General features: G+C 38.2%; 10 protein-coding genes across 10 annotated transcripts; 6 read left to right on the forward strand and 4 right to left on the reverse strand.

The window, feature by feature from the left end:
• Positions 1-115: 115 nt before the first annotated feature.
• Positions 116-1,468, forward strand: MRS2 (Mrs2p; the record flags this gene model as incomplete). The annotated part of the gene is made up of 1 exon (XM_043191466.1): positions 116-1,468. One exon carries the CDS (start codon positions 116-118, stop codon positions 1,466-1,468), a length of 1,353 nt encoding a protein of 450 aa, XP_043049109.1.
• A 20-nt stretch (positions 1,469-1,488) lies between these two features.
• Positions 1,489-2,406, reverse strand: KQ657_000631 (DNA-directed RNA polymerase I subunit; the record flags this gene model as incomplete). The annotated part of the gene is made up of 1 exon (XM_043191467.1): positions 1,489-2,406. The coding sequence occupies one exon, from the start codon at positions 2,404-2,406 to the stop codon at positions 1,489-1,491; it is 918 nt and encodes a 305-aa protein (XP_043049110.1).
• Positions 2,407-2,566: 160 nt separating this feature from the next.
• On the reverse strand, positions 2,567-5,350 carry KQ657_000632 (protein phosphatase regulator; the record flags this gene model as incomplete). The annotated part of the gene is made up of 1 exon (XM_043191468.1): positions 2,567-5,350. One exon carries the CDS (start codon positions 5,348-5,350, stop codon positions 2,567-2,569), a length of 2,784 nt encoding a protein of 927 aa, XP_043049111.1.
• A 569-nt stretch (positions 5,351-5,919) lies between these two features.
• On the forward strand, positions 5,920-6,948 carry MTW1 (MIND complex subunit; the record flags this gene model as incomplete). The annotated part of the gene is made up of 1 exon (XM_043191469.1): positions 5,920-6,948. The coding sequence occupies one exon, from the start codon at positions 5,920-5,922 to the stop codon at positions 6,946-6,948; it is 1,029 nt and encodes a 342-aa protein (XP_043049112.1).
• Positions 6,949-7,912: 964 nt separating this feature from the next.
• On the reverse strand, positions 7,913-10,360 carry KQ657_000634 (uncharacterized protein; the record flags this gene model as incomplete). The annotated part of the gene is made up of 2 exons (XM_043191470.1): positions 7,913-10,320; positions 10,357-10,360. The coding sequence occupies 2 exons, from the start codon at positions 10,358-10,360 to the stop codon at positions 7,913-7,915; spliced, it is 2,412 nt and encodes an 803-aa protein (XP_043049113.1).
• A 3,065-nt stretch (positions 10,361-13,425) lies between these two features.
• On the reverse strand, positions 13,426-14,745 carry KQ657_000635 (uncharacterized protein; the record flags this gene model as incomplete). Its single annotated transcript, XM_043191471.1, has 1 exon — positions 13,426-14,745. The coding sequence occupies one exon, from the start codon at positions 14,743-14,745 to the stop codon at positions 13,426-13,428; it is 1,320 nt and encodes a 439-aa protein (XP_043049114.1).
• A 1,556-nt stretch (positions 14,746-16,301) lies between these two features.
• On the forward strand, positions 16,302-18,083 carry KQ657_000636 (uncharacterized protein; the record flags this gene model as incomplete). The annotated part of the gene is made up of 1 exon (XM_043191472.1): positions 16,302-18,083. One exon carries the CDS (start codon positions 16,302-16,304, stop codon positions 18,081-18,083), a length of 1,782 nt encoding a protein of 593 aa, XP_043049115.1.
• Positions 18,084-18,731: 648 nt separating this feature from the next.
• GPI1 (phosphatidylinositol N-acetylglucosaminyltransferase) lies at positions 18,732-20,690 on the forward strand (the record flags this gene model as incomplete). Its single annotated transcript, XM_043191473.1, has 1 exon — positions 18,732-20,690. One exon carries the CDS (start codon positions 18,732-18,734, stop codon positions 20,688-20,690), a length of 1,959 nt encoding a protein of 652 aa, XP_043049116.1.
• A 174-nt stretch (positions 20,691-20,864) lies between these two features.
• Positions 20,865-22,103, forward strand: KQ657_000638 (uncharacterized protein; the record flags this gene model as incomplete). Its single annotated transcript, XM_043191474.1, has 1 exon — positions 20,865-22,103. The coding sequence occupies one exon, from the start codon at positions 20,865-20,867 to the stop codon at positions 22,101-22,103; it is 1,239 nt and encodes a 412-aa protein (XP_043049117.1).
• Positions 22,104-22,340: 237 nt separating this feature from the next.
• KQ657_000639 (uncharacterized protein) lies at positions 22,341-23,978 on the forward strand (the record flags this gene model as incomplete). Its single annotated transcript, XM_043191475.1, has 1 exon — positions 22,341-23,978. The coding sequence occupies one exon, from the start codon at positions 22,341-22,343 to the stop codon at positions 23,976-23,978; it is 1,638 nt and encodes a 545-aa protein (XP_043049118.1).
• Positions 23,979-24,174: the final 196 nt, after the last annotated feature.

Here is a 24,174-nt window from a genome sequence, read left to right on the forward strand (position 1 = left end):
ACCTCTTATCAAGTCATCGTGCGGAAGTAACTCAAAGGCAATCCAGCTGATCCACACTTCTTCTTACTAACCACCTCTTCTTCGTTGCTACGCCCTTACTTCCTCCGTCCTTCATATGTACAGTGTATCACGAGCTCGAATATCTATAGCTACCATCAAAGCATCGTCCCCCTTCAGATCAGTGGTAACTACCAGAAGACGACCAGACGTCAAAGATAACTTCTTCTTGTCCCGAGTCAAACAGTCCAAGACCACTGCGTCTGTGCCATCAAAACAAATCTTTGCTCAAGTCAAAGCCATTGCTCCCAATGACCAATATGTCAGTTGTACCACTTTCGATAGCAATGGGAACATCACCACAGTGTCCAAGAAGTACCCCAAGAAATCGTTCCTTCTAGACAACAAGCTCTTCCCTCGGGACTTCCGTAAGATCGATACGCTGTCGATAGACGTGGCTCCGCTGATCATGATCCGATCGGCCAACGCCATCTTGATCAACTTGCTACACATTAAAGCCATCATCAAGAAGGACACGGTCATGGTGTTTGATACCTCTGCGCCAGAAGCTGCGGCCAGATTGGGTCTCTTCATGTATGACTTGGAGCTGAAGCTCAAGCCGTCGCCGGCCAATAGGAACGTGAGCTACGAGTTCCGAGCATTGGAAAGCATCCTCATCAACGTCATGTCCAACTTGGAAGCGGACCTAAAAGTCCATCTGGTGAATTGTGGCTTGATCTTGTCGCAGTTGGAGAACCAAATCAACAGAGACCAACTCCAGGACCTTTTGATCAAGTCAAAGAACTTAAACAGCTACTACCAGAAGGCAGTGTTGATCAGAAACGTCTTGGAAGAGCTTTTGGATAACGACGAAGATTTGGCGGGCATGTACCTTTCAGAACCCAACAAGTACGATGGAACAGAAATAGACGCTTATGATGATCTTGAAATGCTCTTGGAGGCCTACTACAACCACTGTGATGAATTTGTTCAACATTCAGGGTCAGTGCTCAGCGACATCAAGCAAACAGAAGAGATTGTTAACATCATTTTGGATGCCAACAGAAACTCGTTGATGGTATTTGAATTAAGAATAACTGTCTACACTTTGGGGTTTGCCGTGGCTACTTTGGTCCCAGCATTCTATGGAATGAATTTAAAAAACTATATTGAAGATACAAATTGGGGATTTGGTATGGTGATAGCCATTTCCATCATCCAAGGTCTCGTGGTAACGCTTTTAAACTTTAGAAAGTTACATTCTGTTCAAAAATTAACCATGACAAGCTCACCCTTGTCCAAATCTTCAACTTCAGATATCTCCCCTACTTATGCAAAGACCCTTCGAAATAGACAAAAATTATGGTACCGATTGCTTTATGGGAATAGAAACACAACTTATGATAAACCAACTCCAAAGGAAAGAGATGTGATTTGGAGAATGATCAATAATGATAGAACATTGAAGTAAGCCAGTAAGCCAGCTCATAACTAATCTGAATCTTCTTCATCTTCTTCATCTTCTGATGATTCATTGATAACGTCCTCATCTTCGTTATCTTTAGTATACCCAGGAATATCATCATCTACTTTAGATACAGCAATTTCTTCTTGCTCATCATCAAATTTAGTATGAGAGTTTGGAGCATTTTGATTGGTGGTGGCTATCGAAGAACGACGTTCTCTAGCAACCGGTTGACTTTCCCGTTCTTCACCAGGTTCAATCAAAGTCCCTTCAACAGAAACAACCTTCCCAGTGGAATGAATTGATTTAATAGTAAACCTCAATTTACCTTCAACTTTAATGCCATGTTCATTTTGCCAATACCCAAAAGTCTTGAACTTCCCCCCATCTTCTTCACTGCTTTCTATCTCATCTTCTTGAATGGGTATAAAGCTCCAGTCGTTGGGAATGTTGTATTTCTTAATAGATGCATTAAAGGTATCATGGATCAATAACCCAAGATGTGAGGCAGTTTGCATGTATATGTATCCTTCTAAAACATCTCCAAGTTGAGGTTTCCAAACCAAAAAATCAACAGTTATCCACATGAATGTAAATGGGGACGATCCTTCAATTTGAGCTATGGTTATTTCATTATCTTCCACATCAAATCCTCTATTGTCTCCAGATAATTGTATATTAGAATATGATAAAATCACTCCTTGTGCTTTACCGAAATAGGTCATCACCATAGGATCTAAATGCTGGGCCTTGATCCCATTAATAGGGTTATTAAGATGACAGGGGGCCAATGATACATATAGGGCTGTGCTGAACTTGTGGAAACATTCAGAGATTCCTTCGTCGTTCTTAGGGTTGGTGCTCTTTGGGATCACCAAACTTTTTCTTCTTTTGAATGTGCCTTCCCCGAATCCATTAAGACTTCTCTTAGCAACAGTAGCCATCGTGCAATAGTAAATGACCTGTAAGATCAACAGTTGTTCTCAGAGATAGGTTTAAGATCCTTCACCGTTGATAATTTTTTTTGGGAGCGATGAGTACGGGTTTTGTGTAACATCGTGGTGTTAGGGTCTTTTGGTGTAAATAGCCTATACCGACCCCTCCTTAACTTGGAACATTAGAATGAAGCTGTTTCCTAAATGAAATACTTTCTTCCTTCTTCAAAAGATGCTCCTTCTGAGCAAAAGACAGTCTCTGTTGACTTGGCTTCCCCGGCCGAAGCATGGCAAAGTTTCTAAGAATCTTTTGTGCATAATTCGAAGGTGCATCTTCTGCTTCAGAGTATTGGGGTACTCCAATAAACCGGACTCTCTTAACAACAGAGCTCCCATCTTCCAGGACCAGAATACTTCGAGAGCGGACCTTATCTCCGATGTAGCTGATCGTAGATGGCGTGGAAGAAGTCGATGACGAAGAAAGTGGTCCTCCCTCTTCTCCATGCATGTTCATGCTGTTCTTGTGAGTATTGATCTTAGTCATTTGCAGTCTGGTTATCTTTCCTGGTGAAACTTCAGCTACGCTTGCACCATTCTTGGGAGACACAGATGCCTGTTGTTGTTGTTGTAGTGGTGGTGGTGGTGGCGGCGGTGGCAGTGGAGGTTGTTCAGTGTATCTTTTCATATTCAACTGGGACAATTCACTCACATCAACAGTGACTGACTTCAATTGCTCCTTCTGCTGTGTCACTAATGACCCTTGCTGAGAAGCATTTTTTAAATGCTGCTGTAATCTCTGGTTGGCAGTCATTCTTTGAACCGCAGGCTTCACTTGTTCCCCCTCTTCTTCTACCACACTGGGTCTTGCAGGTTTCTTGAATGGTTGTATCTTATGGGCCAAGGGTGAGACTTGATTTGCTCCTTGAGTGCCAGCTTGTGCTTTCTTTGTCAACGATGGTGACCTTCTAACCATCCCGTTAGATGATCTTACAATAGCCGTGTTTGTGGCAGGTGCATTGACATCTTGTTTGTTCATATTTCTGACCAACGCTGCTGCTGCTCCGGATGCCGCATGAGACTTGGGTTGCATTATTGGTGGTGATGATGTAACGTACATCGATGTAGGTCTGATTGGTTGGGAATTTGCTCTTCTTCTATTGCCAACAGTTGGTGGAGCCTGTGAGCTTGAGCTTGAAGAATATTCAGTCGTAGGGAAATTAGTTAAGGAACCATTTTTTTGTGCGTATAAGCTACTTCTTTTGCTTGAGGATGGGGAGTTTAATGTGCCATATATTGACCTTCTGCTTAAAGACCCATTACTGTTAACACTTGATTGTGAAGAAGAACGTGATCTGTTTCCTGAAGGAGTATTCAATTTCACTTGATTCTTAATATCAAGGGTTTTGAAATCGGATTCAATACTTTGAATGTGATCATCATTAAATAGTTTGGCAATTAAAGCACTACTGGCATTTATAGATTCAGCCGTAGTTGGAGATCTATGTGCTCCAGTTTCCTGCAAATCAACTAGACTGGATTCGGAATTATATGGTTGCGTTAAGTTAGTCATGATAGTTGGAAGCTGTGTAGCTGAATCCAAGCTTTCTTTAGTGGTAATTGAACTATCATCTGTTTGTGGTCGACTCAGGGTTGGAGATATTGATGAAGACACCTTTGGCGGTTGTGGTTGTGGTTGTGATGGTGGTTGTGATGGTTGTGATGGTGGAGGAGGGGCTGGATTAAATTGTTGATGAATAATTGCCAAATTCTTTCTAGGAATCGAATGTGCCTTTCTAAACTTTACCTCTGCATAAATCCAATAATTTCTAAATTCTTCAATGGAAGTTAGAGATGTAACAATCATTGAATGAGCCAGATTCAAAATGTTGGTTATATTAAGGACATTCTTTGCGTTCACTTCGAATTCAGAATTAGCCCGAATAAATCTTGTGATGGTTGCAATTAAAGTTCCATTCTTCTTATTAGCATTTGCCAACTCATCAAAGTCCTTTAATACATGCAGTTTGAAATAGGTGGGGTTCTTCGTTTGAGATATCAATTTGGAATCATAAAGATGTTGAGCATTGGGGAAATATATTTGTCTTCCGAATCTTCTGGTTATATTGTATATCTCATTTAACCTTAAAGTCAAAGCAAGAATCAAATGCATTGTTAAATGTGCATGAGGCAATTGGCTCAAATAATTAATCTGAGCAGTTGGAGATGAAAATGAACGGATATTTCTGAGTCTGGTGAGTTCTACATTTAAGGTATCTTCCACTATACTTTTCACTTTAGAAATATAGTACAGCATTTTCATATCAAAATCAATAAGGGTGGCTTCAACATAAGTAGCATCAGAATTCAAAGTCTCGTGATCTGGAGGTAACTCAAACATCAAATCATTCAAATCTAACATACTATTATCATTAAACAATTTCTCTTTCAAAAATGTTGCAAGTTCGTCCATTTGTTGGTCGATAGTCTCTAATTTCAACTGAGGATCATCAGTCATACGACTTTGTTCTAATTTTGCCAACTTTGCCTGGTGTAATCTTGCAAGATAAGCATGTAAACAATTCTGACATAATAATTCCAATAACTTCAAGCATTTAAAAGCCTGGGTACTGGAAGGAACGGAACTTAGAGGGACCACGGCCAAATCTTGGATATCATAAGGAACATGAGAAACTGTGGCTGGAACAGTCACTGACAGTGGCTTGAACAAACCATAGTCCAGAAGCAGTTTAAGTCGGGCATTGAAAGGACCTTCACTGATCAGAAAGAGTTGTTGGATAGCCACCACAATATATTGCATTAATGGGACCTGATTTGGTTTCAGAAGCAATGATTTCTGGAACTCTTTAATCTGAGGAATGTAGATTTGCAATTGGATAATAGCATATTGATACTGGACGATCTTAGCGTCAAGAGAATCTATCTTACCACTCATTGTAGTGAGCAATATAACAGACCGTTACTGGTAAACTTAGTGAAATAGGTACCTGGATGGATGATTTAACAAACTATAATGTGTAATAGTGGATGCTTGTTCTTATGAGTAGTAGCAATGGACCCAACTACCTTAATCGGACGTTCCTTGATGTTTAGACAGACTTGTATCACGTCTCACGTATACGTACTCACGTCTTTATGACTCTCGGCTTAGGGCTCGACACGGTCTAGCAATAGCACGCCCTTTTCGGAGTTGCTTTTCGGAATAACTTTTCGGAGTTACTTGTAGCTGAGACTAACACAGTGGGTCCTATATCAACTTTTCTAAGCTATTACTACCACAGTTAGGGTTATTCCTTTGATCTTTCGCAGGGATAGAGTGGGACACAAGATTAGCGGCATAGACTTCCTAATTGGGTATTCTGTACCAGTCGCGGTCAGAAAAATATAAACAAACGTATAGGGTCCAGTGGTACTCCACTGTATTAGATTGTGCTGCTACACTATATTAGATTGTATTATAGTATATGGTATTGACTGTGTACGTTACTAATACACTGTATTATTATGTCTTCTAAACGAAAAACAAACACGACTTCACCTGTGCATGTAACAGTTGAAGACAAATCAGAACCCCATAATGATCCAGATAAAGTCGAACGGATAAACGAAGTGCTTACGGAACATCTTGGGTATCATCCTCTTGGAGTCATTGATGATGTGATCAATGCCGTTAATGCGTTATTGTACAAATGTACGGAGGCCATGGAACACTATTTAAAGGAAATGAAAGCAGCTAAAGATAACGAGATCCAAAGTTTGATGGATGATGATGGGTTGATCTTGAGTAACATTTCAGAAAACATATATACTGAAGAAGAAATAGCTAGAGGTACTGCTGAATTAGAAACGCTACTTGAAAATAAAGTAGATCGTTCTTTCGATAAGCTTGAATTGTATGCGTTACGGAACATTCTTACTCTTCCGTATGATCTATTAGATGAAGGTTACATTAGACTTTTACATCAACAGGGAATTGATTATGGGCCATATGATCAAAAACAATTGAATGAATTTGATAACCATTTGAAGCTGTTGAAACAAGATATCGAAGTGGAGTTACAAATTCGAAAGGTTCTAGTGGCTCAAATCAAACGAGCTAAAAAAGTCGTTAAAGCTTTGCGTCAACTACGCCAAGTGATATCTGCTTACAACGATGCAAACAGAAGTTACCACAAACAACCCATGAATGAAAATATAGTAGAATTGTTTAATTTTATGATTGCAGAAGTCAAAGATTTGGGTGAAAAGGCAACGGCATTCTATAAACTTATTCTTAGTCGAGATGCTACTCAAGGAGGTATCAAGGGATTAGAATTTATGCCTGATTCAAGAGATTTATACACAGATTTGAAATCATTCTTGGTGGTTAGTAAAGATATAGCAATCTCATCACACGCATTCATCGAACATCCCACTAATAATAAAGCTCACAATACCTCTGATGGAGCTTCTACTCAATTGCCCGGTAACTTGATGCCTGATGAAGCAGCCTTAAAGGAGGTTCTACAGATGCTTACAACGTACAATGAATGAGTAATTGGGTTAACGATAGGGTTTTGCTATATAAAGTTCATGGTAGAGGAAATAATAAGGAGGGTAATCACTTTCTACTAATACAAGGATATACTGTCATAAGAACATCCATACTTGTAGATATTCTAGTATAGGAAACAAAGTCAAAATAATTGCTATACACCTTTTTAGTCACGTGCGATATCACGTGATTATTCAAAAAAATTATTGAAAGTTCTGCCAATGAAAATTTGTTGAATTGAAACATTACTTACCACCAATCACCAATCAATCAATAACCAAAGATGGCCCACACATTGAAGCCCGATCCAGCATTCCAGAAGTTCAACACTGCCAAGGAGCAGCTTGGTAAGAACTTTAGATTCACCAAGAAGAACAGTTTATTTATTGCTGTTTTCGCGGGAGTTGTTCCTGTTGCATTGACATACTTCGCTTATGGTAATGAAGGAAAGATGGGTTTTAACAGACTTTTAAGAGAGAGTGGAGGCAATGAAAGGCCTTATGCTCCCAGAGATCGTGATTTGTAAGCGTCTACCAGCTGGTTCATCATTTCATAGATAAAAGTTATATTTATGGCTATCTAATGTACATTATTTATTCGACCTACGGGTACAGCTTTATGTAGATCAGTGGAGTTGTAGTGATATCAGTAACAAATTCAAACGACAGCTTCGTTTATCGCAAGACGAATGGGATTGTATACCGTAGATAAGGGAGAATTACTATGCCGTTATGACTCCATCATAAACCCATCAACAGAGCTTCTATCATAAGCTCATGTCATCTACTTTGCTCAATGGATGGAGAGTGTCAACATATATCTATTAAGTGATCTTTACAACGTATGAATACTATGGTACTATCTATTAAATAGCCTGTAATCTATGTATATACACTGTTCTCTTAATTCATTGGTCCATAAACACCTATGTAGGCTGCGAAAAAATGATGCACCCCTTTATCTTCATTTATTGAGCTGCACTTGGAAGGAAAAGATGCCAGACTCCATGTTCTTGAGATGTTTGGGTGGAGTGTTGATTGGCGAAGGTTTGTGGGTGGACTCCTTGGGAAGAGGAGGTCCTGTCATAACAAACGGATACTCTGTTCCTGATGAACCAACTGAAGATAGTGATGATTTTCTGTTATGATGCAGTGGGGGTTGGGCCAAAGTTGATGCGAGAGAGTCGTTATCACTTGTATGGGAATTTCCATGATAGTTCTCCAAAATGATATTAGAAGATCTAACGGAAAACGATGACGAACATTCATTAAGAGAAAAGCTTCCCTTATTAGTCAAATGTTGTTGGTTCATACTTCCAGCAGTACCAGGAGGTGCACTTAACTCTGATATGGGTCCTGCCGATGTAGAAGGCGACACAGATGTAGAGCTATGTCTCTTATTTAAAAGCTTGGAATATGATTGTGACTTCTTAAGTGACTTCTTGTTAATGGAACCACTAACTGACGTGGAGCTTGATAATATGGGCATAGACTTTTTGGTCCTCAACATTTTGTTTGATCCAGGTGGTGTGAACCCATCCAGTTGCAATTTAGTCATAAACGTGTACTGTGATTTGTGATGAGTTGGCGTGGTTGATGGTTGCAGTGACAGCGAAGGCATTGAAGGTGGAAGAGGTATAAACTGGAGTTGGGTGGCCGTTTGGTTTTGTTGATGTAATTGATGAATAGACAGTAGAGGAGGGGTTTGGGAACTTTGCTGTTGTTGTTGTGCCAATGTCAAGGTTGACGAGTTGGAAGTTAGATTAGACGAACTAGACGTCTCTATTGCAAAGAAATCTTGATCATCTAGTTCCAATGCCTTAAAGAAGTCATCAGCAGTGATCTCCTCTTCCATAGGAGAATGCTCCCGTTTAATAAGAGGAACCCGGATCAAAGAACTCAACATATCCTCAAACGCTTGCGTATCAAGAGAGCTGGTCTTGCTTTCAACTTTATCAATGGCCTTGTTGATAACAGGGTTACGACTTTCCAAAGGTGTACTCTGTTCCGCAACTTGAGGGACACCACTATGCCTTGGATTTTCAACTTTCTCTTGGAGCTCTTGCTGCTTTTGTAATGAAGTAGGAGTGTTTACAATAAATGGTCCTTTAACAGCCGGTTGACCTCTGGAGGGTGTTTGAGCTTTTGAGCTTGATAGATGCTTGGAAGATGAATTAGACAGCAGTTGGAGACCAAGTCCAAGCCCAATTGTTGCTGCTTCATAATTAATAAAGTGATACTGATTTTGGTTTTGGTTTTGGTTTTGGTTGTTCTGTGAGTTTCTCTTTTCCTTCTTTGCAGTTGGGACTTGATGCTGAGGCTGATGTTGATGTTGCTTATGTTGCAGAGAAGGAGGACCCACTGGTTGCGACATAATTGAACTATGGGAGTAATTTCCATTACTCAACAGACTGCTATGCCTATGATGACTGAATAAACTGCTGTTTCTCTGATGATGGTAATTTGCCAGTGAATGAGCCAGCCAGTTCTGAGATGGGAAATTCATGGGTGATTGCAAGATTGGTGATTCTTGAAGCATTGAGTTGTGACCAGAAGAAGGTGCAAATTGGGGTTGCGGAGGGAACACACCTACGGAGCATGCCGACGATAAAGACAAATCATAAGAGTGTCTGGGTGTAATATACTGCTGCTCATTACCTCCAATAGGAGACATCAACGAACCACTTTGATTCTGCTGATCTAGTTCATCAAACTGTCTATCAAAATCGTCAAACAGTTGCTGATGGTGAAGACTGTGGGAAGTATCAGCAGCATTACTTTCATTCATTCCAGAATATTCACTGTTAACTTCTGCCATGTATTCTGGCACGTCAAAATGTATTGGTTCCTTGAAAATCATTGCTTGACGATGGTTGGAGCCATGTGGATGTAGAGAAGGTGCCACAGCATGCGACTGAGGTGGTGGTGGAGGTGGTTGATTTGGTGGATGACCAGACATTTGAGGTGCTAATGGAGGTGGGTTTGAAGGCGGTGGCCTCAAAGGTGGAGGCGCTCTTGAATTACCTCTAGCCCGGCGGTTTTGCGAGTACAGATGACTTCGTTGATGCTGCTGTTGATATTGTGCTCTTTGCTGGGAATTAGGCAATTGTTGTTGGGTAAAGTCAAGACTGACATTAGCAAATCCACCTGAATTTCTTTGATGCAAACTGTTCCCCCCACTTGTGCTTACAATATCATTGCAATCTTGCTTAATGAACAGGGGATCATTGAAATAGTCTTCCAGTTGGAATGAGGTCTGTTCATATTCATTGATAACCGATGTATTTCCTGTTGTTGCAAATATGTCTTCATTGTCGGAGAACATGGGCATGTGAGAACCAGAAGATCTAAAACTTGTAGACAAGTATTCCTCTTGAGGTTGTTCATGGTATAGATTTGACAGGGTACTCATACCATCTCCTGGGTAATACAGAGAATTATTATTCAGTTGAAACAGATATTGTTGCATTGAATCATTATCATGACTAGAATAACGATGGTGTCTGTTTGAAGAGTAATTTTTCAGTTGTTGCTGCTGTTGTTGTTGTGGAGGTGGTGGTGGCGGTGCTTGCGACGGACGTGGGTACCGATACTGATGGTGTGGTGGTGGATCCATGTCAAGGTGTTTCGCATCAAACTTGTAGCAGGCAAAGAAGGAAGGAATGAAGGAGATTAATATTAAAGATAGAATCTGAAGTGTTTGTTGGTTATTTGTTATGATTTCCTTAAGAAGCAACGAAATCAACTTTTCTCGTATTCCGTTTTAGCCTTAGGGCTTGTGTTCCAAGATTTAAATACAATAGGTTTTTGTGTCGTGCTCGTCTATGTTAAAACCTGTCAAGTAAAAGTGGACAATGCAAAGTGATGTGATACTGGGATACCTGAAAAAAATAGCCATAAATTTTAAAAACAGAATGTGATAGCGATTGACAACAGTCAATATCAAAGCACAAATATAGGAATAGCAAACTTTGAATATAAAAAGGCCAAAACTAAACAAGGAAAAATCCGGACGGAAATTGATGGAAAAAATTGTTCCTCAAGTCTATAGCGTTTATTATTATTAAATCTCCTGTGGTACCTGCTTTTGTCCATGTCAGGGGAATAATAGTCCGATATATATGATCGATGAGAACACAAACAAACCAAAGCAAAACAATGTTAAGAATGCCACAAAACCAGGAAAAACAATACATTCCCACAGTGGAAGCATCGCTTACAGCAGCGTTTAGGTGAGGCATATTTCTCTTAACCATATTGGGAGCGGACTTTTACTTAGCATCCGATAGCACTAAAGGTTAAACATGCCAATGTGCTACACTTTCTGGAACCAATGAACAGGATGGCATGTATTCTATTCATGAAAAGTTTCTATTTTTGAAGGTTCTCCTTCAAGCCGCCTGGTCCATGAGATTTCTACCCTTTTTTATTATCTAACCTTTCGTCCTATCATTTGATCCGAAAAACGTGAAGTTATTTGTTGATTTATTGCAAGCAACTGGAAACCCATATTATCTCAAACATACACAATGTAGACTTACAAAGTTTACCGGGCAGATTGTGTAACAAAAGTTAGGGGTGCAACCAAATGCAAAACAAACCCGCACGGATTAGAAGAATTATTGAAACCCTAAAAATATGGAAGACGTTCAAATGATTAAATTATATAGCCGCCAATTATCAACTTTACCTCATAATTTTTATCGGGAGACTATTTGTTTATCATATTCCTAAACAATAGAAACTGCCTATAAAGTATAAGATTTATTCTTTGGTTCACAAGTTAGGCTTTGGCAAATTCGAATTCTTCAAATACAAAATATCCCTATATCCGAATGGTATAATAATTACAATTTTATCGGGTAAAATTACCTTATTGACTTTTCCCGCTTGGAAACACGACACTAACTTGAATACCACCGCTCAATTTTACTATGTATTGCTGGTAAAACCGCATCACTTTCAAAACAGCCACAAACCAGCTATAGAAATCGCATTGATAAAGCTTGAATATTTACCTGCAAATTTTGAGCCAACGTTAGGAGAAAATCGATTATTCCATCCAATTTACATCTATAAAGGTCAATTGAAATATGTCTTTATAAATCGTCTTCTTAGAGTGGGCTTATATTTGGTTAGTGTGTTTCTTATAATTAAGGCATGGAAAATTCAATCGTCCTGAGAAGGAATATTTTTTGGTCCCCATGTCATGTTTTGCTTGTTGCTTATTCAGGTACCAGGGGAAAAAATGAATTCTGCTGCAAGGCGTGCATATAAATCGGTAAAGCACTCGGTCCCACATATGGATTCCCCGTAATATTTTTGTAAAGTATAATACTTTCAAGACTAACTTGCTAGGCCAATTACATGCAAACTGTGCTATAAGTTAGATATAAACTGGAATAAATAAATGATGTTATCAAAGAGGGGTGGAGAGCGGGGAGATTGAAAGAAACATATACTATAGCCACGAGGGTTGTTTATATTGACAAGAAAACCAAGGTTGTGAACAATAATGTTTCAAAGAATATTATTAGCACCCACAACAATAAACTACAGTTGTTATTATATAGACAATGCTAATGATTGTTACATATGCAAGGGAACATTTGTTTACCCTGCGAACGAAAATATCAACAGACGCTCAAACAAATAATGCACGGTTAAGAGACGGAAGAATAAGCACTTTTGTAAGTGCAACTTTTACATATCGCTTAAAGTCAGCCACTCTTTGGATGGCTAAAATAATGACAAAATAGTAATTGAATTCACAATGTACCACCAGCATCTCCCCACTTCCCCCACTTACTCCTGGATCATAGTTACAAGTTATCCGAGGTCTATTTGAATAATTTTTCCGGGGGGTGGTACACAATTTTCCCGATAGAATCTAATTCCGAGTACAAATATAGAAGGTGAATTACCCGTTACAGTAATTATTGACAACATAAAAGTAAACAAGGTGCATCCATATTAACCATATATATATGAATGAAAAAAACGTTCTAATAACAATCAATAACAATCAATAACAATAAAGATAATAATAAAAAAAATATAACCACCACGATTTATATAACCCTGTGAATTTAACCAATAAATAATAACAAGTGCAACACCCTAGCTTATTTGACACAATACAATAAAATTTCCCAACCAGATTACCATAACCCAAATAATGTACTGTTTTACAGAATGGTACCCATTTTCAGCCAGTGGTCCATTCGTAATATGGCCCAATTCCATTCAATTCAATTCACCAAATAAGCTATTAGCTCTCTAATTCTTAACCGTATGAAGAAGAAGTCCAAACAATTCTTCTTTCTTTCTCTCTCTCTCTCTCTCTAATCCAATAATAATAAAAATGTAGTTATCCAAATGAGTGGTACCATCCCAATCCCTCTAATTCCGGGTTAGATCAGTATGGCGGATATAGTGATATTAATAATAGTAACAAAAGAAAATGCTTCCGCATAATTAAAGATATTTGACAAACAAGTCGTCATTTAACCATCCCACTTTCTCAAAAACTGCAAACAATCTCAGAGCTTTATTAACATCAATACGACAAGCTTTCTGAGCATCAGTTCTTCTAAATTGTTTCCCATGTCTCAACCTTTCCACCTTCTCAAAGAATAAACGACGTTTCAGATCCAAATAAACATTACAAGGTAACCTCAAGGTTGAAGCCAAAACCACCTCTGCAGGGTGAAGTTTGGACAAATTAGGATCTGAACGTAAATCCATTGGTTGTCCTTTCCATTCAACCTTAAGACATTTGGTATTATTAGGAAGGGTGTCTGTTGAAGGAGAGTAATCTGGAATAGATTCATCAATTAAAAGTTGTTGTTGGATAGTAATTGGTGAATAATCACGGACTGGAGCTCTTCTCTTTTTAGCAGGAGGAGGAGTGGCAAAATCACCACCACCTGAAACTTTAGGACTAATTACAGAATGAGATTGAACAGAAACAGGTCTAGGAGTATCCAAATCAGAAACAGGAAGTGACAGCTCCTTCACAACTCTTCTGGTTCTAGGTCTATCACTAGCATAATCAGATTCCAGGTCCGAATTGTTATTCCATCTTCTCTTGTACTTACGGTCCAAGTATCTAAGAGGCAAGTTTGTGGTAGTCGTCAGTAGTGAGGAAGTAGCAGCAATTTGTTGGCCTCCGAGAGAACCGTATTGATCTAAAAAGTTCAAGTGTTTTGATTTGTAGGTTCCAGAAATAGATTTAGAAGAACCCCATGGACTGATAGTTAACCTATAATTGGAAAAGTCTTCCACTGGAAAAGGATCCAAGGTATTAAGGAAGGATGGTAAAGGGGAAACTGTTTGTTTTTCTTCAGTAGGAGGTTGATAGGGGACATCATAAGGTGATAATTTCAATTCTTCAACATCTGAACCAGACCTGTGATATGGAGATAATGGGGGTGATAAAATTGTATTTGAACTTGAAGGAGAATTCTTTGTGATGGTTGTCAGAGACAGGACAGAAGCCAAAGAAGATGAAGATGCCAATTGTTTGTAAGTCAAAGGTGGCTGTTGAGAAGGTTTAGCAAGTGTAGCAGAAGTTGAGGAAGGGCTTGCTAAAAGCAGGGGCGTAAACCGAGAATCACCGGGGTTAGCATTATTATTGCTATTAGTGGGGGTTTTGTTTGTGTTATTTTGAGGATGTAAATCTGAATGCGTAGGAGTTAGACAAATTGGTACATCCCTAACACTTGAAAGGTTTGAAGGATGTGAAGTAGTTGAAGGTGATGATTTAGGAGCAGCCGCTATGGGTTGATGAATCATTGAGTATGATAATAATAATAATAATAAAGGGGTAGTTTAATAATAATATTCCCTTTTATCGATAAGGAGTAAGGAAATCGATATGCGCGACTGATAAGATTGTATGGCAGAAAACAATTATGTAATCAAATGGATTCTGATATAGTAAAACGTAAATATACTATAGGTATATTATTAGTATAGTATTGATTGTGTAGATAATTGTACTATACGATAGTAGATTGTATGTTCTGGTGGTAAACAACTCAATGGCTGTTTGTTATTAAGTAAACTAATAGTAAAAGTTGAAAACAGAAAGAAGAAAGAAAGAACGAGATGAAGAAAAATTTATGAAATTTATGGGAATAACAATACCCTATATATCTTTTGGTACAGTAAGGTCTTCGCTAGATGCTTTTTTTTACTACTAGTAGACTGTCTGGAGTCATTGCAAAAACACCTTTTGTGTTATGGTTAGTCATGAAGTGAAAAAGAAACTGGGGTCTTCCTTTTTTTTTTGGTTTTAGTGAGAGTCGTGTGCACTCATTAATTCTTATATTTATCAGCACCAGATACATCAAATTACTGCTATTAATAACTCAATTAACGAGATAGCACCATCCTACTCACTTAGTACTATAATATTCGTTGATAAAGCTATCACCCCATATCCTCAATCCTTGTCATGTCATGTTCTGCTCTTTCAAACCTTGTGACGATCTTTGGTTGAGACGGTATATAATCAAAAAGAAATGGTTTGGAATTTCTGTATGCAGTACGTCATCTCATGATGTTGTTTCTTTTGGTCCCAGATCCAGATACATTTAGCCTTGTTTTGAATACAAATAAGCATCTAACGAATAGGGCAAATCAATTGATCAAAGTTATATTGCTTATTAATGGAATTGATTTACCCTTTCGTTTAGATTTACAATTATTTCTTTCAACGTCCTAAATTTTGTCTGTTTATCTCTTGCTGACTTTACTTTGATGTCAGTTTTGTCCTGATAAGAATCCTGTACAATGCTTGTTTGCACACGAGACAAAGTAAAAGCACCCGGTTTCTCCTGCACAATGCCCAGCTATTGTCCGCCCCAAATGTCTATGGTTATTTCCATTCCGAGGAACGCCATTTTTTTGATTTCTGTTGGAGATGCAAAGTTCTCACCCGTTCTCACATTTACGCCTCGGCTTCAGCACATGTTGTTGTTTCAGCCCAACCTAAACACAAGATAGCCAGCAACACCACAACACCAAGACACCAAGACACCAAATAGTTTTGACTTCCATTATAGGTATTTTGTTCCGCCAGCAGCTTAGCTCCGCGCATCTGAGTTCCTTTATCCTCTCCTTCTTTCCACTTTGGGTTTATCGCCGAATATTGGCGGAGTCCATATTTCTATTGCACTATTCAAGTGCCACTCATCTCCTAGGCTGCATAAAAAGAAGTCCCAATCTTTCAGATAAAGATATATATATATACCCCTACACTCAGTTTATTTTGAGTAAACCAAACTGTTCGGCCATTTGTGTGCCAACATTGAAGGTTAGCTCCGCTCCGCTCCATCACATTGATAATGGCAACGATTCCAGAAGATGAAGAACCTTTATTAGGAGGAATCTCCTCAACTCCGATCAATCCAGATATCGATACTAATTTTGAAACGGCTGTGGAAGTAGCCTATGACCATCTCACTCATCCCGAACAAGAAGATACTCAACCTGAACTTCTAGATCATGATAGTCATCATGCTTGGCTCTCCAATCAACAAAGACAACGTAATAAACAGAAAACTTGGTATTCAAGACCCTCTCCCTATATGGTTGTGATTGTGGCATTCTCGTTAACATTTGCTGGTTTAGGTGCTGAACTGTCTCGTCAAGTAATAACCTATAAATTAGCCTGTAATTATTTGTCCAAGTTAGCTGGCTTTCTTGATCCAAATAATGGGAATAGAAGTTGTTCACCCCAAGATACTCAAATCCTTATGTCTAATTTGACATTGGCCACTTCAATTTCTCTGAACATCATCACTTTGATTGCCTCCGGTAAAATGGGTCCACTTTCAGATGTTTATGGAAGAAAGGTTTGTATTATTATCATCGTTGGTTTTGTAATGCTTGGGAGAATTCTAAAGTTTGCCTTGATGTCTCATTATGATTCGTTATATTTTGTCCCCATGGTTTTATGTGAGGTTATTATGAACTTGGGTGGTGGAGGATTGGCATTGATTAGTATTTGCAATGCTTATATTAGTGATGTTGTTGAACCACATCAAAGAAGTTATTCTCTCGGGTTAGCCATTGCGGGATTATTCTTGGGTGCCAGTTTAGGTCCAGTCGTTGGGAATTTGTTAATCAAATCAGGTCAAAATACACCTAAGGCATCATTGGATAATATTACAACGTCACCTAAATATATCACTATTGAACGTTACGAATTTCTTCCATTGAAGTTTGAACTCTTGGTCCTTGTGATGTTACTTGCATTTATTATTTTCATTCTTCCTGAATCAAGAGGAGAACAAAGTCGTCGATTATCTCGATCAATGTCCCACTCCTCACTTTCAATTAGAAGTGGGTTGGTTGGAGAATTGACTCCACCACAGAAGGAAGTTTGGTGGAAACGCTGGTTCGTTCAATTAAACTTTGTTAAGCCATTATCCTTGCTCCGGGTTTCTAAAGACGTTATAAGTGTGGACAAAAGAGCCGACTATAAGAAATATCAATTCCCAGTATTAGCATTGGTGGTTATTGATGCTTTCCTTACTGCAATGGCTATGGGTATTCAATCCATATTTATTCTTTATGGGATCTATCATTTCCATTGGACTCAAACAGACTTAGGACATCTTTTAGCAGTTGAAGGGTCTGCAAGAGCTATTGTTCTTGTTATACTTTTCCCCTTAATTAATCATCAAATCTTTCAAGGTATGCTTGGTTTCAAAATCAACAAGAAGAATTTTGATATGATTGATTTTAGTTTTATAATTTTTGGATTATTCTGTGAATGTTTAGGGTTAACTCTGATGAAATTTGCTCCCACTACATTAGCGTTTCTTGTCAGTTCTGGAATTATGGCTATGGGTGCCTTGGCAGCTCCAAATATTAATTCTACTATAATTAAGCATTATCCCGAGCTGAAAATTGGTGAATTGTTTGCTGCTATTTCATTGGTTAAAAATGTTTCGGGTTTAATTGTCCCCATAGTATTCATTACTGCTTATAAATGGTTATTGAAAAATAGTGATCCTGGTTGGTTATTTGTGGGTATTGGTGGGATATTGGCATGTTTTATGGTTTTATTGGTTATTGTCAAACATAAACTACAAGAAGCAGCAACTACACCTATACTTTAATACAGATTAATCGGATGAATAGATATTTAAAACTACCATTCTGCTTACTTCCTGTAGGAAACGGTAGCGCGCCCTTATATGCGTTTCTCCAAATATAATGGTAGCGCGCTTTGATAATATTGTACTTTAATTGCGCCGCATGTGTGCTCTAACCGTAACAACCTACAACTGCCTCCAATATACACATAGTAGTATGAACACTGAAGGAGTGTCATATCTTGTGTGTATACGTTTAGTGGGAGTTGTGGGTCTTTTAAGTCTTGTATATATTATCATCCATTACGCTGTAGTGTACGGAATACTTAATCCTTATACTAAGAAGGTTGTTACATCATCTTCATCATCTTCATCATCTAAACCCATACCACTAGATTCATTATTATCACCATTCCCGTCTGTATCAGATTGTGACATATCATTAGAAGAATCGATATCACCATCCACCTCAGCCTCGTTATCAATATCATTATCATTGTCACCTGTTAGATTTAGAGCATCATCCGCATTCGAATCCACTCATAGTGATAGTGAGCTTCAACATCTTGGTTTACTGAAATCTGGTGGTTTCCGTGTCCGTCATTTCAATAATAGCTCCCAGTATCTTCGTCGTGATAGTTTTGCTGAACACTGAATTGAATGTGACCAGAAATGATTAATTATCAAGTTTATTTCCCTCAGGATATGCTTCGAAAGGCTCACACGCTACCAGAACTGTATCTATTGGGGTTCTGGATAGATAACCAAGTGGCTATAGTGGTTACTGTGATCAGTAGCCCTGGTATACTTCAATTTTGGGATCAATTACCTTCTAAACTTAAAGCATTAACGGTGGTAGGTACCATTCATTCTCAGCCCTACAAAATCAAATCTTCATCTTCTAATCAATTAAATGAACTACAGAGATACTTGCATGGTGGTAAAGGTCTTCATCGTTCTTTGAGTTTTTATTTTGGCTTAAGTCTTCGGTTTCCGGTACTTGAAGATACTCATAACTCATGCTCCTTTATCCTTTTCAATCCACCTAATGCTAGAAACTTGGAATACTTTTCCATAAATCCTATATTGCTTCAACATACCAATAGAGAACCTCGGATGTATCATAGAAGTCTTAATGGTAAACTACAAAGTTATGATATGGATAACTCCATTAGTTTTATCACAGCATCTACTTCTTATTCTTGTTCAATCTCTGATGAGGCAGTGTTGGACCAATTGAATGGAGTACGTTTTAGTCGTAATCATTATAGAGAATGGCTCAAGGATTTGAATCTTATAAATCCTCAACAGTCGACTTCAAAACATTATGTTGCCAGATTACGATTGTTGATTACCCAGACCTTGATAAAGTTAGTACTCGTGACTCAAATGGCTTGCATAATGGGGATAGATCTCATTAATTTTGATATCAATGGTTTTAAACCTGTGAATTATTCTCTGGTGTTGAAGCAATTGGATCTTCGTTTGAAACAGTTGAATTATTTCCCTATTCAATTCATGTCTTATTATGATAATCGGCATTCCCAGAAGCTCTTTGAACAGCTTAATATCCCCAAATTCAACACCAATTTGAATGTCAATAATTCCAATTACATTAATCTATACAATTCTCTTTGGTTAATTGCTAATGACATAATATTTGGTCTTACATGCTATCGATTAACTGTTGTTCATCTTGCAAAAATTGCAGACTTCATCTGTAACACTATTATTCATGATGTCTTATATGTTAGATTATACTCGTTGGCTTTTTGGGTGTCTTATAATCATCCTGCTGGGTTCAAACTTAATAATGAATTGGGCAACTTTATGGGGGACTTGTATCTTTGGACTATCACATTCTGGAACTTCATTCTCAAACATATCTTTCAGTGGGTAGCATGGCGGCCAGTATCTATTATCTTACTCGGAGTATTAAGAATGCTTTGTATATTGGGAATGTCATTTCTTATTTGTGCAGTAATGGATACCGTTAAATTCACTACATTCCATATCTATTGCTTTTATTACTGTTCAGCTAAGATTTACAGCAAACAAATTGCAGTTATCCAATCATTATTCCAGCTTTTCAGAGGGAAGAAATACAATGTTTTACGGAAAAGAATTGACCATATTGATATGCATGGCGATAGGTTTGAAATTGACCGTCTTTTATTGGGAACATTACTTTTCATGATGGCCATCTTTCTTTTACCCACTGTATTTGCATTCTATTTGATGTTTTTCGTCTTACATGTTGTCTTACAATCAATAGTATTTCTCATGGAATGGACTGTGATATTTGCTGACTTCTTCCCATTATTTGTTCTACTACTCAAATGGAAGAACTCCAGTCGTTTGCAAGGTGGAATAACTTTTAAATTCATCGATACAGTTCGTCGAACCACCTATTTATCAGTTGCCAATCAATCGTTGTCGTATCAAGAGATCTTCCAACGTTTTGGCGAGTTGGTCCGCTACTCCAAGCACTTGAACGCTCCCTTGTTGGGCAGCTTTGTTTCTGGTTCCCCTGTGGCTTACATACTGGACGAAGACATTAGGTTTAACTACCTTATGCTTCCAAAGAGTTACCATAGAACAGTTGAAGCTTGTCAGTCCATAGTAAACTAGTACAGTGGTCTACATGCAGGATTATGAGCGAAGGAGAATAAGGATGGCCACACCTCAATTCAAATGTATGCCGTAATAATATTATTCTTTCCTCTTTGCTTCCTTGCTGGTACCAAAACTTCCACTTCGATATATCCTCTTCTAGTGGTGTATATAAGCGGAGGATATAATAAGATGAGACTAATCAGGTTTCGGACGATTGTTCGTAGTCTCAGTCGAAAGTCATCATCATCTTCTAAGGATAGTATGATCTTAGCAGATGCACTTAATCTTCTTTCACGGGATAAGAACGATGAAGGTTCGAAGCTGAAACAAGCAACAAACTCTACGACGGCATTCCAGCCTTCACTTTTCCAAAATTTGACTCAGGGAAGTGCTGTTGAACGATTCCAAGTGGAGCACGAACCGTCACCAATAAAAAGTCCCAATCAGAAAACAAGAGAGAAATATGTCACAAACCTTTTGCTGGGAATCAAATTACATAGAGTGGCAGATAATAGCACGTTGTTATCACTTCTGCCGAAGAAAGTGGGGAGATATATTGGCACAGTTGAGAACGAACGACGTCTTATTGAGATCTTACAGTTCTTTTACTTTCATGATCAACTTAATCTTAAGTTGTTAATGGAGCTTGTTTTGAATCGGAACTTCTGCTCGCTTCAAGAGGGTAAGATTCCAGTGAAACTAACCCTGTTACGTGACAGTCACGACCGGTTACAATGGAAAGAAATAGATTATGTTCAATTTGACATTGTTCTTTTGAAGAAGTACTACGATTGGGGTAAACCTTTAATGATTATCAAGAATTTGAAAGCAAATTTCAACAAATATTATGCGCCAGCTCTTGAAACCCATTCATTATTGCCATTTTATGAGCGAATTCTCTGGAAGTTCTATTTTGAATATATCAAGCAATTTGACGAAATCTATTATATCCGTCAACTTGACAACATAAAGTCTACTTTCCTTATCTTGGAATCTTCTCAGGAAAAGAGTAAGGTCATATGTGAGGAGGCATTAATACAACATAAGGACGAATTAAACATTTTACAACAGATATTCTTGGCGATTGTATCTAATACAGCAGTTCAATCCCGGATTAACACAGAGTTGAACCTTAATGGTACGCAACTGAAACTACTCTCTCTGTTGAAGAAGGTTTCCATTAAATATAAGTTATCATCACTCGATGTGAATAACATGGAAGAAGACAATAAACTCACCATGTATATGGTGATCAATGCCCTTGAGAATATATTGTGGTCCTCACAATATGATCTTGCATCAAATGATGGCCACAATGAACTCTTTGGGTATCTAAATGATCTTCGATGTTTTCGAGAAGAGAAGCTCATGAAAATCAAAGGTATGGAGAAGGAGCCCATATGGAATGAAGTCATACGTCTGTATTAGGAATTATTGAGTAATGAATGATGATTAATGAAGGAAAAGAGTTATAAGTAGATTACGTAAACGTTAAACCAAACTAAAACTCATACAGCCAATATTTTGTCACGTGCTAAAACGCGTGACATTTTTCCTACATAAACATGTAGTCATGATCTCTGTATATAAAGCTTAATGCTAAGATCTTAATTTAATCTCCGACATACCTACTCTTCTTTAACCCCCCCTTACTGAGTATATACAATGACCGGCTCTAACGAAGACTCCGCCTTATTGGGGGGAATCTACAACTCCAAGAAGAAGACTCGCACCTTCACATGGAGACTATTATTAGAAGTAGGGCTCGTTGTAGCCATAGTGCTTGCATTCTTGTGTCCATGGAAACCAGCAACTGGTGGTGCCACCTCCCCCAAAGTTGATGTCAACAAGAAGAAGAACGTCATCTTCTTGGTAACAGATGGTATGGGTCCTCAGTCTGTTGGGTTAGCCAGATCCTTTAGACAATTTAGGGATGGCTTACCAATCGATGACATTTTAACTATAGATAAACATTTTATTGGAACTTCTAGAACTCGTTCTAATAACTCCTTTGTAACTGATTCTGCTGCTGGAGCCACTGCCTTTGCATGTGGGTTGAAGTCCTATAACGGAGCTATTGGTGTCGACCCTGAAAAGAACCCCTGTGGTACCATTTTGGAAGCCTTAAAGTTACAAGGGTATATGACAGGTTTGGTGGTTACTACCAGACTTACAGATGCTACACCTGCTTGCTTCTCCGCTCATGTTGATTATAGATACCAAGAGGATATGATTGCTCAACAACAGATTGGTGAGTATCCCTTGGGTAGAATGGTAGATTTGATGATTGGTGGTGGAGGTTGTCATTATAATGGTAACTGTCGTGCAGATGGTCGTAATTTGGTTAAAGAATATTCTGATACTTGGAATCATGTTTCCACGAGGGAAGAATTTGATCTGTTGAATGAAGGTCATAATGTTACTTTACCATTATTGGCTTTGTTATCTGATGGAGAATTACCTTATGAAATTGACCGTTCTCCTAAACATTTCCCTTCATTAGCAGAGGAAGCTAAGGTCGCTTTAAATGCTTTGGCTGAAGCTACCAAGGATAGTGATAAGGGGTTCTTTTTGATGATTGAATCGTCCCATATTGATTTCTTTGGTCATCAAAATGATCCTGCTGGCCAAGCAAGAGAAGTGTTGCACTATGATACTGTTTTCCAAGAGGTTATGAAATTTATTGATTCCACTGATGTGGAAACCGTAGCTATTTCTACTAGTGATCACGAAACTGGTGGATTGGCTTTAAGTAGACAAGTATCTCCTGCTTATCCAGATTATCTTTGGTACCCTGAAGTGTTGTTGAATTCTACTCATTCTGGTGAATTTTTGGCTCATTTGCTTTTTGATTATTATCAAAGCCAAAGTTCAGACGATACTCCTGCTTTGACATCTTATATCACCAAGCAAGTGGTTGAAAATTTAATGGGGATTACTGATTGGACTCAAACGGATATTGATCGTATTATGACCAATATTATGAATGTTAACGAATTAATGTATGTTCTTAATGACATGATTAGTGTTCGTGCTCAATTGGGATGGTCAACTCATGGTCATTCAGCTATTGATGTTAACATTTACGCTTATACCAATTCTCCTGCTATTGAAGAGCAATTGAAACATAATGGAGCTTATGATGGGTTATCCGGTAACCATGAGAACATTGAGATTGGTAGATTCATGGAGTCTCTTACTGGTGTTAACTTGGATCATGTTAGCCTGTTACTTAAGAAAACCAACCATAAGCCTGAAGTGGTTAAATCAGATTTCAATGTTAACTCGTACCATGTCTATTAGATTGAATTAAAGTATATATATTAAATAATATTAAATGGTATAATCTTCTTTACACAATTTAGCTCTTAAACCTTTACCTAAATAGTAGAAGGAAAAGGGAATTGCAATCATGGCCAATGAAATGAAAGCCAATAACCAACTAGCCCATTGTAAACCCAAACGTTGGTACATTTGAGTGGTGAATAATGGGAACGCA

Source organism: Scheffersomyces spartinae, assembly GCF_019049425.1.
Source record: "Scheffersomyces spartinae strain ARV_011 chromosome Unknown scaffold_11, whole genome shotgun sequence".
In the NCBI taxonomy this organism is placed as follows: Eukaryota; Fungi; Ascomycota; class Pichiomycetes; order Serinales; family Debaryomycetaceae; genus Lizanozyma; species Lizanozyma spartinae.